The following is a 13142-nucleotide window of genomic DNA, read 5'->3' as shown; positions in this document are numbered from 1 at the left end:
AATGCACAGACCATAAAGATACTGCACAGGAGTGTAAGAAGAACTATTCTGAAGACAAATAAATTGTACCAACTATTTTTTTTACCGTGTACTTTATTTTCACCAGTTGTGTATGTTATTCAAGTGACTCATTCTGTATTTTTGAGTATTCAAGATGCATGTAAGATGAAGTACACAAATGCCCGTTGAATCGCAATTGATCCTGTAAGTTGACACTTCCCTACTGTATTTCTACTGATGTATTCTTACTAAAAATAAAACCCTGAAACACATGACAGCAGAACAATACCAAAGCAACAGTCACATGAAAAATTCCTCCACTTGTGGGTTTCTCAAACAGGATACAGAAGACCACCATCTATCATGACATCACCAGTCTTTTACTACATATTTTGGATGGTAACGGGCAACACTATTTTACATCAGTAGTGGAAGAGTGAAAACTTACCAGGCCTCAGTTCTATAAAATCAATCGGAAGGATAAAATCTCCAAGGCTACGCCCACAGCCTAAAGCAGTGGCTACAAGAGGTAAACTCCCCCCAATTCCAACATGCCATGGGATGTATACCTTAATGGTTATATCATTTGCCAGTCTTGCCAGACCCCTGTTTAACTACTTCGGCTTAAGAGTTAGTCACTTCACCTGAGGCGATGCTCTGCTTTCTCTTTACAGTTGCAACTACGTTGTATTTTCTCTCTCTGGCATATGCCTCTCTTATGCCCCTTCTGGGAACAAGAAGTCAATGTAGGCGGGCCGCAGAAGGATGGGAAACCAGACATAAAATATAGCTTGTCCTTAGGGAAGTAAACAATACCACGGGCCTAGAATAGGGCATCCCCTACAGATTGAGACATTTGTTTTGTAGTGCAGCCACTAGACCACAATAAATGACAAGAACTGCAGTCATTTCATTCCATCTCCCATCATGTGTCTGCTGCCTTTTAGCTACAGTGCAGGGAGTATCAGTGCAATTCAAAGAGGTTTACTGACATCTGTAATTGCTGCTGGCTGCCCTGCACATGGCAGCCGGAGGCAATGGCTTTAAAGAAAGGAGTACTTGTCACATTGACATGCTTTGTGAGAAAAAAGAGACTGGATGAAGGCACTAGTTTTCTGGTTCACTCAGCCAGTGAAGCTGTATCAGTACACACACAGATACACAATTCTGACATCTTAGAGACTGAAAATAAACAGGAGCACTGGGACTCACGAGTTGAGATGTATTGCTGGACTACTTCACTCCTGTGTGAGGTACTTAGATCCTAGGATGGTGCCTGTTACCAATTGCGCGAAGAGAAGCTTCTATGTATCATTGCAGTTGTACCTCCTTCCAGTTAAAATGGAAGTGAACAGATAATTGTGATGAATTCCACAGAAGCAAGTAAGTATCCTTTAAAAAAAATGCAAACTATTATGGTTTAGTACTCAAACTTTTCATATATTCACTCTAGGCAAGTTCACTTGCAACTAAACAGCAAGGCCCTTTTCTTGGAAAATGCCTCAGTCACTCAAATGATTACAAGTTAAAACACAAACCCTACATTCAGAAACTATATGATCTAAACCAACATCCTTAGATTATGTCGTGATTGGGTTCTCTTGTGCTGTTGTCTGAGAACTAAATCCTAACATTCTGGCTCATTCCAAGGTGTGGAGGAGAAGAAAAACACTAGACATGCTCTCCCATCTGTCAAACAAGAATAATTTATTCAGACAAACCTTTAAGAACTCTCTCAGGCATCACAGGATACCAGCATACAATTAATGACAACTTCAGAAACCATGCTTTTGGTGAAAAGCATACATTTAATGTTAAATGCCACAAGATGTTTTTCCATTACTTCAAAGAAGCGTATGATTGACAATAAGCTTAAGAATAAATATTATCAGTATTAAGTACTCCATTTATTTTTTACATAGCTTTGAAAAACTCTGGATTTCTGGGAAACAGTCTCTGTCTGACAGCTGTCATAATCAGAAACACTCCTGGCTGAAGTAACACAATTCAGCAGTGTACTTTTAAGTTCTGTGGAAGTATTAGTATCTTCCACAGAACAAGTACATGATAGTAACATAGCATTCAAGAAAATCAGTGAGTTGATTTTAGTCTCTTTTTTCCTGGTAACAATATTTCCTCAGGATTCTTGCTTTTTTGTTGGTTTATCTAAGTAAGGAGTGTTGTCTTGTAGCACATCTTTCCTGGGTATGAGTACTGAAATAGAAAAAAAAACCCAGTAAGACTATAATCTTATGGAAAATACTACTTCAAATTCTAAAGTTGTTTTCACATTTACATACAAAAAATCAGGTTACTAAAATGAGGATCTGAACTTCTGGTAAGTGTACAAGCAGCATCATTACATCTAACACAAAAGCATACTAAGATTTTACTTTCAGCTGGTCATGATAATGTTTTCCCATTTCCTTTATAAGCATTAAAATTTTTGATATCATTAAGAAGCCATAAAAAATTATCAAGTCTTGCAGTAACTTTTAGCAGGGGGGGAATGGCATTTTTTTCAGGCCTGAGTCATATTATGCTTACTTCAACAGTTTCAAAACTGAATACTGGATTTAATTTAGCTCTCTCCCCCAAGTCTTGGAATCTGATCTGTAATATTTATCTTGTCACACCTACTTTAAAGGCCAACAGGAGAAGAAAGCACCTAGTGAAAGTTACTGCCACTATATTGTCACAGAACTGACTATTCTGTGTCCTTTGTTACTGGGTCCCTGTCCTATGTTTTCTCTCCTCTTCCTTCTGTTGCTGATACACTTGGCTGTCCTAATTCCATCCCTACACACTCGCACAGGATTAGAATACAAGCTAGTATTTGAACATGAATCCATGTGGCTTTTGCAATGGAAGTTCTGCCTTACAGTCCCTGCTGAAGTCCTCTGAATGGCTCTTCGGAGGTTGCCACGATATGTTTGGATTCCCAGAAGTCTCTCAATCAATGCTTTTATAAAACAACAGCCTTATTATGACAGAAGTCTTGCACAGATAAGTCACTGGTTAAACTGTAAGAAGTGAATAATAAATGATGAGGCCATCCATTGGAGTGATGTCAAATGTGGAGTTCTACAGGTATTTCTGTTGACATGTCACTTACAACATATTTGTAAGTTACCTGGGAAGAAAAGGTTTTTAATATATTATCCTGAACAATTTCATTAAGAAAATGGCTTACTGTGAACAATGGCAAGACATGCTTAAGACTTGACTGAGTAACCACTAAATTGATAGACAAAATTACACCTAGAGACATGCAATGCAGAGCGGTCAAGAAAAGTACTAATTTCACAAAGTAAGTGGTAAGTTCAAAACTGATTATGACTACTCTGAGTTTAATGAGTACAATTTTGTAAAAATAAATACATAATATGTACACTTGGCAGCCAAAAATTAAATTTAAAATTAGCAGTGACTATTAGCAGGAATCCAGTTGAAAATGAAAGAGAAAACATTATTGTGCCATTGCTGTGTGTATAAATGCCTCCTTGCCCACAGTTTTACAACAGTGCTCAGCTCTGACTGAGATAGCAGGGCCTTAACCATCTTGAGAGATAGAGTTGAAAAGGGTGCAGTGAATAGCAACAGAATAATCACAGGCATTCACCTGTTTTTTCTGAGAGAAGCTGTTTCATGCGGGAAGTGAACAAAAAAGAGGCAATAAAGGACTTAAAAATTCATGAACAGCTGGGTGAAAATGAAAAGTAATTGAAGAGAAGGCCATTGAAGATAACTAAACCAGAAAACATCCCTGGCTCAAGAAGTGCTGCCAGGTGTGAAGAGCTGAAAGAGGTGCAAGTTCACTTTGTCTGTTCCTATTCTTCCAACTGTTATCTGCCTGGAATCACTGTGGAAGACTTGACACTGGTCCAGACATATCTTTGGTCTTGATCATAACTGCTGTTTTAAAGCCAAATGTTTTACCAAACCTAAAACAAAATTGTTACAAAACTTGACAGACAACATTAAACAAAAGGAAACAATGTACACAGATGAGTATTTCCCATATTCTCTGCCACACCGATGTATGCTGAGCCTACCTACTACTTCTCTTTTTGACTGTTAGATAAAAGAACTGCTAAACCAGGAATCAAGATTTCAGATTTGATAGACTTTGCATCAAGGCCATCACTGTGTCACAAATCTTACACAGAATAACCTGAAACTAAAATAGTTGGGAAAAAGTTTTGGAAACGAACACTCAATCCTCAAAGAAAAAGCTATTTTATGGTCAGTGTCAGAAATAAATGAAATTGTGCAAGTGAGACGTTTCAGGAGTACATACTGCACTTGCTAATTCTCCTAGGCAGCTTCTCCCTACTTGGTAGAGCAAGCACCTACAGATAGATACTTGTGGCTACTGCCTTCAGACATACGCTGACTGACTAGCGTGTACACGCATGCTGACTTGCTATCTAATTGCTGACCTTCCTAATAGTTATAGCTAGTTAAGGGCATCAAAAGTAACTTCTGCCTCTTTTCTACTAGCCCTCATGCTTCAAAACATTTGTGTAGAAACTTTGTGCCTTTGAAACCTCCACCTGTCCTAGGTATCAATCAATCAATAGCCTACATTAAGAGTTTCAGCAGAGAACAACAGACATGCTATTTGCCTCACTATCCCTTTCCTTATTTTAACATTCTATATTTATTTACTAAACTATTATTTTATTGTAACTATTATTTTACTATTATAGTTTATTTACTATAACATATACAAGTATCTCTTTAGCATGCAGTCTTACTCACCTATTTTGTCAGAATCTGTGTGAACCGCCTGAATAACAGAAGTTCTGAGAATCACTTCAACATCTGAAGCTATTTTCAGAAGCTAGCAAAAGGAATAAAAAGAGAGGAACAACAGAGTAATTTAAACTATATATGACTATTTCTGAAGATATTTTCCATACTAGACAACTATTCAAATAATAAAGTCATTCAGTTCTACTATTCAGTTACTTATGTACTACGTATATACTGCTTTTGCCTTGGGCATTCTGGAATAACTTAGAGATTGAAATGTAAGTGGCCTTGACATGGAGCACATAGAGAGGGAAAGTTCAGCTCAGTAACATACACCAGTACACACACCTACGTACCTGATCAAAACTGCAAATGAATAAGGTGAAATGCAAGTACAAAAACAATTAACTAGTTCCCAGTGATCAAAGATACTGCGAATGCCTCAGTAACATTTGACTTCCCTTGGTGAAAGGGCAATCTCATTCTTTCAACACTACTGCTCTTGAAATTAGGAGACAAAAACAAGGGCAAAACACGACAAGAATTAAGAATACTGAAGTTTCATAGAAAAGCTATGCAGAAACAAGGCACTACCTAAAGATTAGCAGAGGCATTAGTATTTGGCAAAAGGCCTAGAATTCCTTCTCTCACTAAGAGGATAAGCTGAAGCACTCTCGCTAGCTTTGCTGAGCCATTAAAAGAAGTCTAATACTTGTTTGCATGATACCTGTGCCAGAAATAAGTGAAACTGTGCAAGTGAGACGTTTCAGGAGACATGCTTACACTAGGAAGTGGATCTCTGCAAAGGCTACAGCTCAATACTTGAATCTACTTGACTGCATTTCTTCTCATGCTTTCCCCTTTTATGGGCTTGGAGCAGGTACTGTCCAGTTACCCCTGCTGAAAAGCCCATTAGCAGCCGGGCTGCATGCTCCTGAAGCACAGCTTCCTCTTCAGACTGATCTTAAGGGAATTCTGCTAGTTGCTCTGACACTGCTCTACAAAACAAGACAAATCACAGGAAGTGGAATAACCAAGGTAACTTTGTAAGTGCACTCCTGATCTGAAGTCAAACTGGTGCATTAGATTCAGCTGCCACATTTCTCATTCTCATACTGTAGACAGTTATCTTCATCTCCTTATGTCACTGCAAGCTTGCCATGTACAAGTACACACAGATACAAGTACTTGTTGATGTATTAGAATACATTGTAGCTTTCTATTTTGGCTCGTCAATATTCCATTTTTTAGTTGCTGTCCAAAGCAGAACACTAACAGCACCATGTTTATGCAAAGAAAGTGCCCAAACTTTCTCAAGTGCTGTAAATAATTTGATTCAGTTTCTTTGCAACCAAGTCTATTCAGTGTGTACATGCAATAAATATGACAGCTTCTGTGATGTTCTAGGAGTGTGTAGCTGGGATGGAAGCCTAGTATTTCTTTCACTGACATAGTTAATCAACTAACCCGTATTAAAAAGTTACATATGTGTATTTTGTAGGTTGCCAATTACAACAAATACAGATTTCAAAATTACAGCAAATATTTTTCCTGTACACGTATGAAAAAAACCAAGCCTTAACCACATAATTTAGCTAATGAGACAGTAATAACACAAACACTGAGTATTACTACAGGAGGCTGATAACGAGCTGAAATTCACGAAGTCCTAACTAAACGGTCAGAACTATTTATGCTGCTGTTCAGTGGCTGGTATGAGGAAAAGGTTTACATTCATTTCTGCAAGGGACAGATGTAGGCACTTTACTCCAACCAGTGGCCAGTGACAATGTAAACACAGTCTCATATCAGGCTGAATGACAAGTACTAAGTTATTCACTCTGTATGGATGTTAATAACTAAAATTATCTAAAATACAGAAGTTCCATTTCAGGAATCAGTAACTTTTAGAAAATATGACTCAGCAAAAAGTGTTAAGGTGCCAAATGAGCAAAGGTTACTAACTTAGTGAGTGAACAGAATGCTCTACTTTTAATGCATGATGAGGAAGGAAGCAAAAAAATCCCTGTAGCATAATTAATAAATACTACTACTAGACTATACTACAATCAATCATAATAATTTTCTTATTTTTTGCCTTCCACAAAAGATTCTGACTCATTTGTGATCTGTCAGCAACTGAGCAGATTGCTTAATTTCTCCGCATGTTTCTATGTTTGTCTACACAACAATGACCCGGTAAATATAAGTGACCACAATGCAGATAGATATTATGAGCAAAGCATAAAATATTTACATGAAAATAGCAACTATAAACATTTTCTCCTATAATTTTATTAAAAACTTCAGAATAATCACTTTGAACTGTCAAAACACACTTCCAACTTACATGTTTTTCCATGTACAATATTCTGTAACATATTATTAATACCATTGGAGGTATCTATATATTTATAAACAAAGATCCATGCAGAAGTCTTTCTAAGCCAATCTGATTTTTGTGATGTCTCAATGTATTTACATTGGTTTAGAGATCCTTTAAGTAAAAAGCTCATTTCTAAATATTTTTATGCAAAGTGGAAAAAAACCCCAAACAACAGAAAACAAGAAAATACCTCATTTATCTTCTCTTCAGATTTCTCGTCTCGGTTATTTCTGAATTCTTCATTTATCTTTTGTCTTGCAGCTAAATAAAGTAAACAAAAAACTAAAGTGTGAACAAAAATTGCATTTTGAATTTGTCACTGCCCCAAAGTTAAGAATCTTAAGTCCTTTATGGCACCTTCCTGGGGCACTCTGATCAAAGTATTTCAATGTAAGATTTCCATGTAATTCATGTGATGTCACATTTTAAGTTGACTGGTATACAAATCAAATAAGGTTCACTATTTAGCATTCTGTATTGCATACAGAATGTGGTTTACTAAAAAAAGCAGGACTAATCCCTTGAGGAAAAACCATACAGAGAGAATTAATTCCAATGCTTAGTACAGTTAAACATGCTTTGGCTGGACTGAAGAGAGTAAGTTAAAAAACAAAAGAAAAAAATCTCCCAGGAAGATCAGGAAGATTCAAGAAAGAGATGTGTCCCTTCCAAAATATGGATTGGGTGCTTGAATCTAAGAACCATTTTTTTTGTTTCAAATTAAAGGATGCCTGGTTATGGACACACAAGTTTTCCCAATGATTACGTGAAAAATACGGAAGAGAATGTAAAGAAAGATTATGTTAAGAATTCTCTTTCTCTGTATTCTGAGAAGAAAGTTCCACAGAAATACAGGTAAGCATACACCACATAAAACAAGTATCTCACCTTCAAGGGCTTTGGTATCATTTTTAAAAACTTCTTGCCGTGTTCTGTGCAACAACTTAAAAAGCTTCAAAACCTGCCAATACAACATCAATAAAATTTACTTATTTGCTAGCAGGATTGTTAGCTAAAATTAACATTTTACAATTGAAAATGTTTTGGTTGAAATTTCATGTTCTTTCCACTTAGTACAGAATTTGATAAGGAATCAGTATCTAAGACGTTTTACTTAAATTCCTGATAAAAAAATCTTGCAGTCAAAGCAGATGTAATGTCACCAAAATCTTAAGACAGGTCTAAATATTTCACATCACCCTACGATGCTGGCACCACAATCCTAAATAATTACTTGGCATGATGGGAATATAATCCTGCAAATACATGGACACATGCATTATTTATTGCGCCAACATCAAATAAACCCGACAAACTGGAATAACTCTAAAAGTCAAGTTACTCGAAGGCACTGTCAAGGGCACATCAGAAGATATTCTCCAGCTACTGAAAATGACAGAAATAAAAATGGCTGAAGTATTCTCATATAATAATCTTCTGGTGTGGCAAAACCAATGCAGAGTCCTTCCCTTAAATGTAACTGCCAGGTCAGCAAATGAAAACTTCAGTAAAAGCAAACACTCAAACGATTAGGATTTACAATGTAGAGAAGACACACCTGAATATGTATGAAAAGCAAACCCCCTGAGAATCACAGCTCACAGTCATGTGGTTTTGTTTGGTCATTCATACAGACTGTAATGAACTACTGAAATCCTCAAGTCCTTAGGAGACTTCTTTGGTGTTTGCCAGAGACTGAAAAGAATCTCTGACAGGCACCGGAAAAATGTAATCTTGATAACAGTATGCCTTTTGACGCTCCTTGTAGTACTTCCTATCATGTTTTGGCATCTCTAGAGGGCACAATTCCAGGTAATTCATAATAGTCTTAAATTGCTTTCTCACTATTAGTTATTCCAAATATTTTTTAAAAGGACATAAGAGGAAACACAGGGCTGTAACTCAGAAAAAAAACCAGAAAATGAACAGAGCCACGTTGTCTTTAATTACACCATTCCCTAGATGGGTGAATCTGTGGAAAGTAAATTCACAGAATTAAAACACAACAAATAAACTTCTTGCTTTACAGATTATTTTAACATCCTAAAGTTTTTCTACCCCACAATATTTTTGCCATCCCTGCAGTTAGCAAATTAATATTACAAGTTGTTTTATGTGGAAGACACGTATGGTAAAACTTGAAGTTTTCTGATAGTTATTCTGAACAATTTGATGAGCCATTTTCAGGCATCTTCCTGCCCTTACAGCAGTCTACAGCTTCCTCACAAGGTGAAGAGGAGAGGCAGGCACTGATCTCTTCTCTCTGGTACTCAGCGACAGGACCCAAGAGAACGGCCTGAAGCTGTGTCAGAGGACACTTAGGCTGGGTACCAGGAAAAGGTTCTTCACCCAGAGGGTGGCTGGGCACTGGAACAGGCTCCCCAGGGAAGTGGTCACAGCATCAGCCTGACAGAGCTCAAGAAGCTTTGGCACAACTCTCTCAGGCACATGGTGTGACTCCTGGACATGGTCCTGTGCAAGACCAGGAGCTCGACTTGATCATTCTTGTGGTTCCTTTCCAACCCAGGATATTCTCTCATCCTATTTCTGCAAGCTCCTCCTGAAAAATTTTCACTACACCTGCCACAGAGTAGCTGTATTAGATGGACTTGATCGAGACATGTTAAAGCAGACTCCTCTGACCTCCAGAGTCACCTGCTTTAACAGGGAGCTCCAGGAATACCTCAGTCTGTTGTATTCCCACAACTAGGCTTCAAGACACTTCTGAAAGAGGTACTGACAGGATATCACACCGTAGTAATGAGAGGGTTTAATAATTCGTTAAGTCTTTGTTTTTCCCTACCTTACTCTCACGAGACGTGCTTTTGATGTATTGTAACCTCTGCTTATCACATCTCGCTTCCTTTTCCCGCAATAGCCTTTGCCTGCAAACCCCTACTTTTTTCACCTAGTTTCGTGTCCTTCTTGTCCTGAAAGCCTATGTCTTTTGTCTCTACCAAAGCTACAAAGCTCCAACCTCCGAGCACGCCAGCGGGAGGCTCCCGCAAGGATAAAATGTATGTGTGTCACTCGCCTGCCCGCGGCTCCCCATGGCGGCCGCCGCCCGCACCGGCCCACCGACGGAAGTGGCGCACCGGCAGTGACGATCCAGCCGGTGCCGCTGACAATGCTGCCCCGCCGCCCGCCGCCGCCGCCGCCGTTCCGAGCAGCCTTTGTGCCCTCGCCCCGCTGCCTCCGCCGGCGGGGCTGACGCGGCCGTCACAGACTCACAGAAGGGACTTCCAGCTCGGGCTGGAAGGAACCACAGTGGCTCATGTAGTCCAACGTCCCTGTTCAAGCAGAGACATCCCAGAGCACATGGTACAGGATTGTGTCCAGACGGTTCTACCCCCACTGGGGGACTCCACAGTGTCTCTGGACAATCCGCTCCAGTGCTCGCTCACCCGCACAGCAGAGTTGTTCTTCCTCGTGTTCAGGTGGGACTTCCTGTACATCGGTCTGCCTCTTGTCCTATTGCTGGACACCACTGAGAAGAGCCTGGCTCCCTCCCTTCACATACTGACAGACACTGACGAGGTCCCCTCTCAGTTTTCTCGAAGCTGATCAGGCCCAGCACCCACAGCCTTTCCTCGTAAGAGAGATGTTCCAGTCCCGTCTTCACTGCCCTCTGCTGGACCCACTTCAGGAACTCCATGTCTCTCTTCTGGGAAGCCCAGAGCTGCGCACAGCACTCCAGATGTGCCTCACCAGGACACAGTAGAGGGTGCGGATCACCTCCCTTGACCTGCTGGCATTGCTCTTCCTATTGCACCCCAGGACACCACCGGCCTTCTTGGCTATCCAAACAGTGCCAGTCCTCGCCATGCCAGGGTCTGGTGGGAGGCTGCCACTGCATGCAGGAGGAGCTGAAGGGGGTCCATAGTAGGCAGGCAGTGCTGCCCACAGGCTCCACTCAGTCCACTGGAGCTGCCAGTGGCCCAGGGACCCCTGCCCTCTGACGGGAGCCGTGGTGAGGACGAGGGGCTGCTCCCTGTACAGCACCCCCTGCCGAAGGTTCGCAGACCACTGCCCAGGGTAGCACAAAGACCAGTGTGCTCTACTCTTTCTTCTGAACAAAAAATCCAGTTGTTTCAAATGGGTAACTGGACAGCCATCAGTTTGTTTGCAACATCTAGAATGGCAAATAAATGATGATGTTTGCTGTTGCTTCAAATCAGTTTTTATTTTGCCAGACTGTTTCCTTGCTCTTGCATTGGCAACTGCCTTGCCAATGGCAGTTCAGAATCCTTCCTTACTGGGGTGCCTTCTCCTTTCCCAGTCTATTTTTTCACCACTACAGAAGAAAACTTGTGGTTACAATTCCTTGTTTCTGCACTTACCAGTAGTATCTCAGGATCTCTCCAGTTCCTAGGTACCCAGCTGTACTTAGAAGAGGCCAGCTGCACTTTTCAAGGACATGTTTGGTTCCCAAAATCAAAGCTGCCAAGCTGGCAGGCTTTTTTTTTGCTGGTGTTATCTGGCAGGCATTTTTTTCTGTTCAGTCATTTCCCCCCTCTAGTCAGGTCACCTTCTTGACTGCTCACATCAAGTTCCCCACAGCCCTGGCTTGCCTTATTCACACCCTGGCTGACCACCCCAGCCTTGCCCTGGCCATATCATGGCCATGTTTGGTACTTCTAAAAAACTGAATTGCCATTCTCTTGAAAAATAAACAAGCTTATAGTTCAGTAACACATCATTCAGCATTAGCTTAAAGGCAGCATAAGGATTTTCTGTGTAATCAGCTTTACTGTTCACTAGACCTCTAGCTTCAATACACAGTCCATTTAATCGTTTAACTGCAATTACATTGTAAGCTAATTGAAATATGGGAACGCTAAACTATTACTCAATAATTTTAATATTTTATTGTTAATTAATACTCAACTGCAAGCATCTATTAAATACTCCTTTTTACTATGTAACTCATAAATAAACTCGATCTGTTAGCAGAAGTGATGTTTATTCATAGATTTATTTCCAAGAATAATTATTGCAGATGTGAATGAATGAATTACACCCTTTGAAAGGACCTTGTTTTATTGAAAATAATATATATTTTGCTGTTTACATGGTGAGACACAAATATATGCTGAAGTCAACTATACGAAAAAAAATGTTTTTGCTTTTTCAGAGAAACCTTTAGCTTGTCTCTTTATGTCTTCTCTTAAGATAGAAATATGCTTTATAGACTGATTCCACGGCAGCCTGTGGAACTACTTGAAATATATTACCATGTGCAAATGGATCCAAAATAAGTATTTGTATGTTAAACTCCTGAGTCTGTCTAGCTAGTAATATCAGATCTTCTATTCTTTCACAAAATACATTTAATTATTGAGAATATGGGGGAATAAAATTAATCATTTATTTGCTGAATAACCATGGTTAGAAAACAATATAATTCAAAAAAATTAGTCTCTGAAGCACTTATTTTAATTGTCGTAAAGCTCCAATACCATCTGTAGGACATATACATGTCAAAATATCTTAATGCAGAACCACCAGCTGAGGAAGAGAATATAATTTCAGTGTTTAATGTGCTTTATCAGAGTTTTGTTCGGGGTATCTCATGATAAACTATTTCAGAGTTATTACCAGAAATATATGACAAATTCTGGTCTTTTTGTAATAAGTTCAGGTAATCAGCTGCGGAACCATATTAGGTTTAAGCCACTTAGCAGTATTTATTCCCTGCCTCCCTCCAGCATGCTTTCCTGTGAGATTTTGGTCTAGAGAAAAATATATTAAAAAAAAAAAAAATATATATATATATATATAAATGTCTATATTAATATCTTCCTAGACAAATCTTCAGGGAAGTCAATCTATTTTATTTGTGAGGTTTAGAAAATCATAGAATCTAGAATGGGCTGGGTTGGAAGGGACATTAAAGATCATCTAGTTCCAACACCCCTACGATGACCAGGGACATCTTTCACTCAACCAGGTTGCTCAGAGCTCCATCCAGCCTGGCCTTGAACACTTCCAGAGATGG

General features: G+C 39.4%; 1 protein-coding gene across 1 annotated transcript; it reads right to left on the bottom strand.

The window, feature by feature from the left end:
- Positions 1-1683: 1683 nt before the first annotated feature.
- LYRM7 (LYR motif containing 7) lies at positions 1684-10527 on the bottom strand. Its single transcript, XM_032096920.1, has 5 exons — positions 10179-10527; positions 8033-8105; positions 7335-7405; positions 4765-4846; positions 1684-2214 (listed from the first exon to the last, which is right to left on the bottom strand). Exons 1-5 carry the CDS (start codon positions 10194-10196, stop codon positions 2138-2140), a joined length of 321 nt encoding a protein of 106 aa, XP_031952811.1. The 5' UTR covers positions 10197-10527; the 3' UTR covers positions 1684-2137.
- Between the last annotated feature and the right edge of the window lie 2615 nt (positions 10528-13142).

Source organism: Corvus moneduloides, chromosome Z, assembly GCF_009650955.1.
Source record: "Corvus moneduloides isolate bCorMon1 chromosome Z, bCorMon1.pri, whole genome shotgun sequence".
Taxonomy (NCBI): Eukaryota; Metazoa; Chordata; class Aves; order Passeriformes; family Corvidae; genus Corvus; species Corvus moneduloides.
The sequence above is the reverse complement of the archived record's forward strand: the minus strand, read 5'-3'. Positions and strand labels throughout refer to the sequence as shown.

Coding starts and splice junctions, on each gene's coding strand:
- LYRM7 (XM_032096920.1), bottom strand. Junction 4,847..7,334: donor CTGAAGAGAAGATAAATGAG/GTATTTTCTTGT, acceptor TCCTTTTGCTAG/CTTCTGAAAATAGCTTCAGA. Junction 2,215..4,764: donor CACAGATTCTGACAAAATAG/GTGAGTAAGACT, acceptor TTTCTATTTCAG/TACTCATACCCAGGAAAGAT.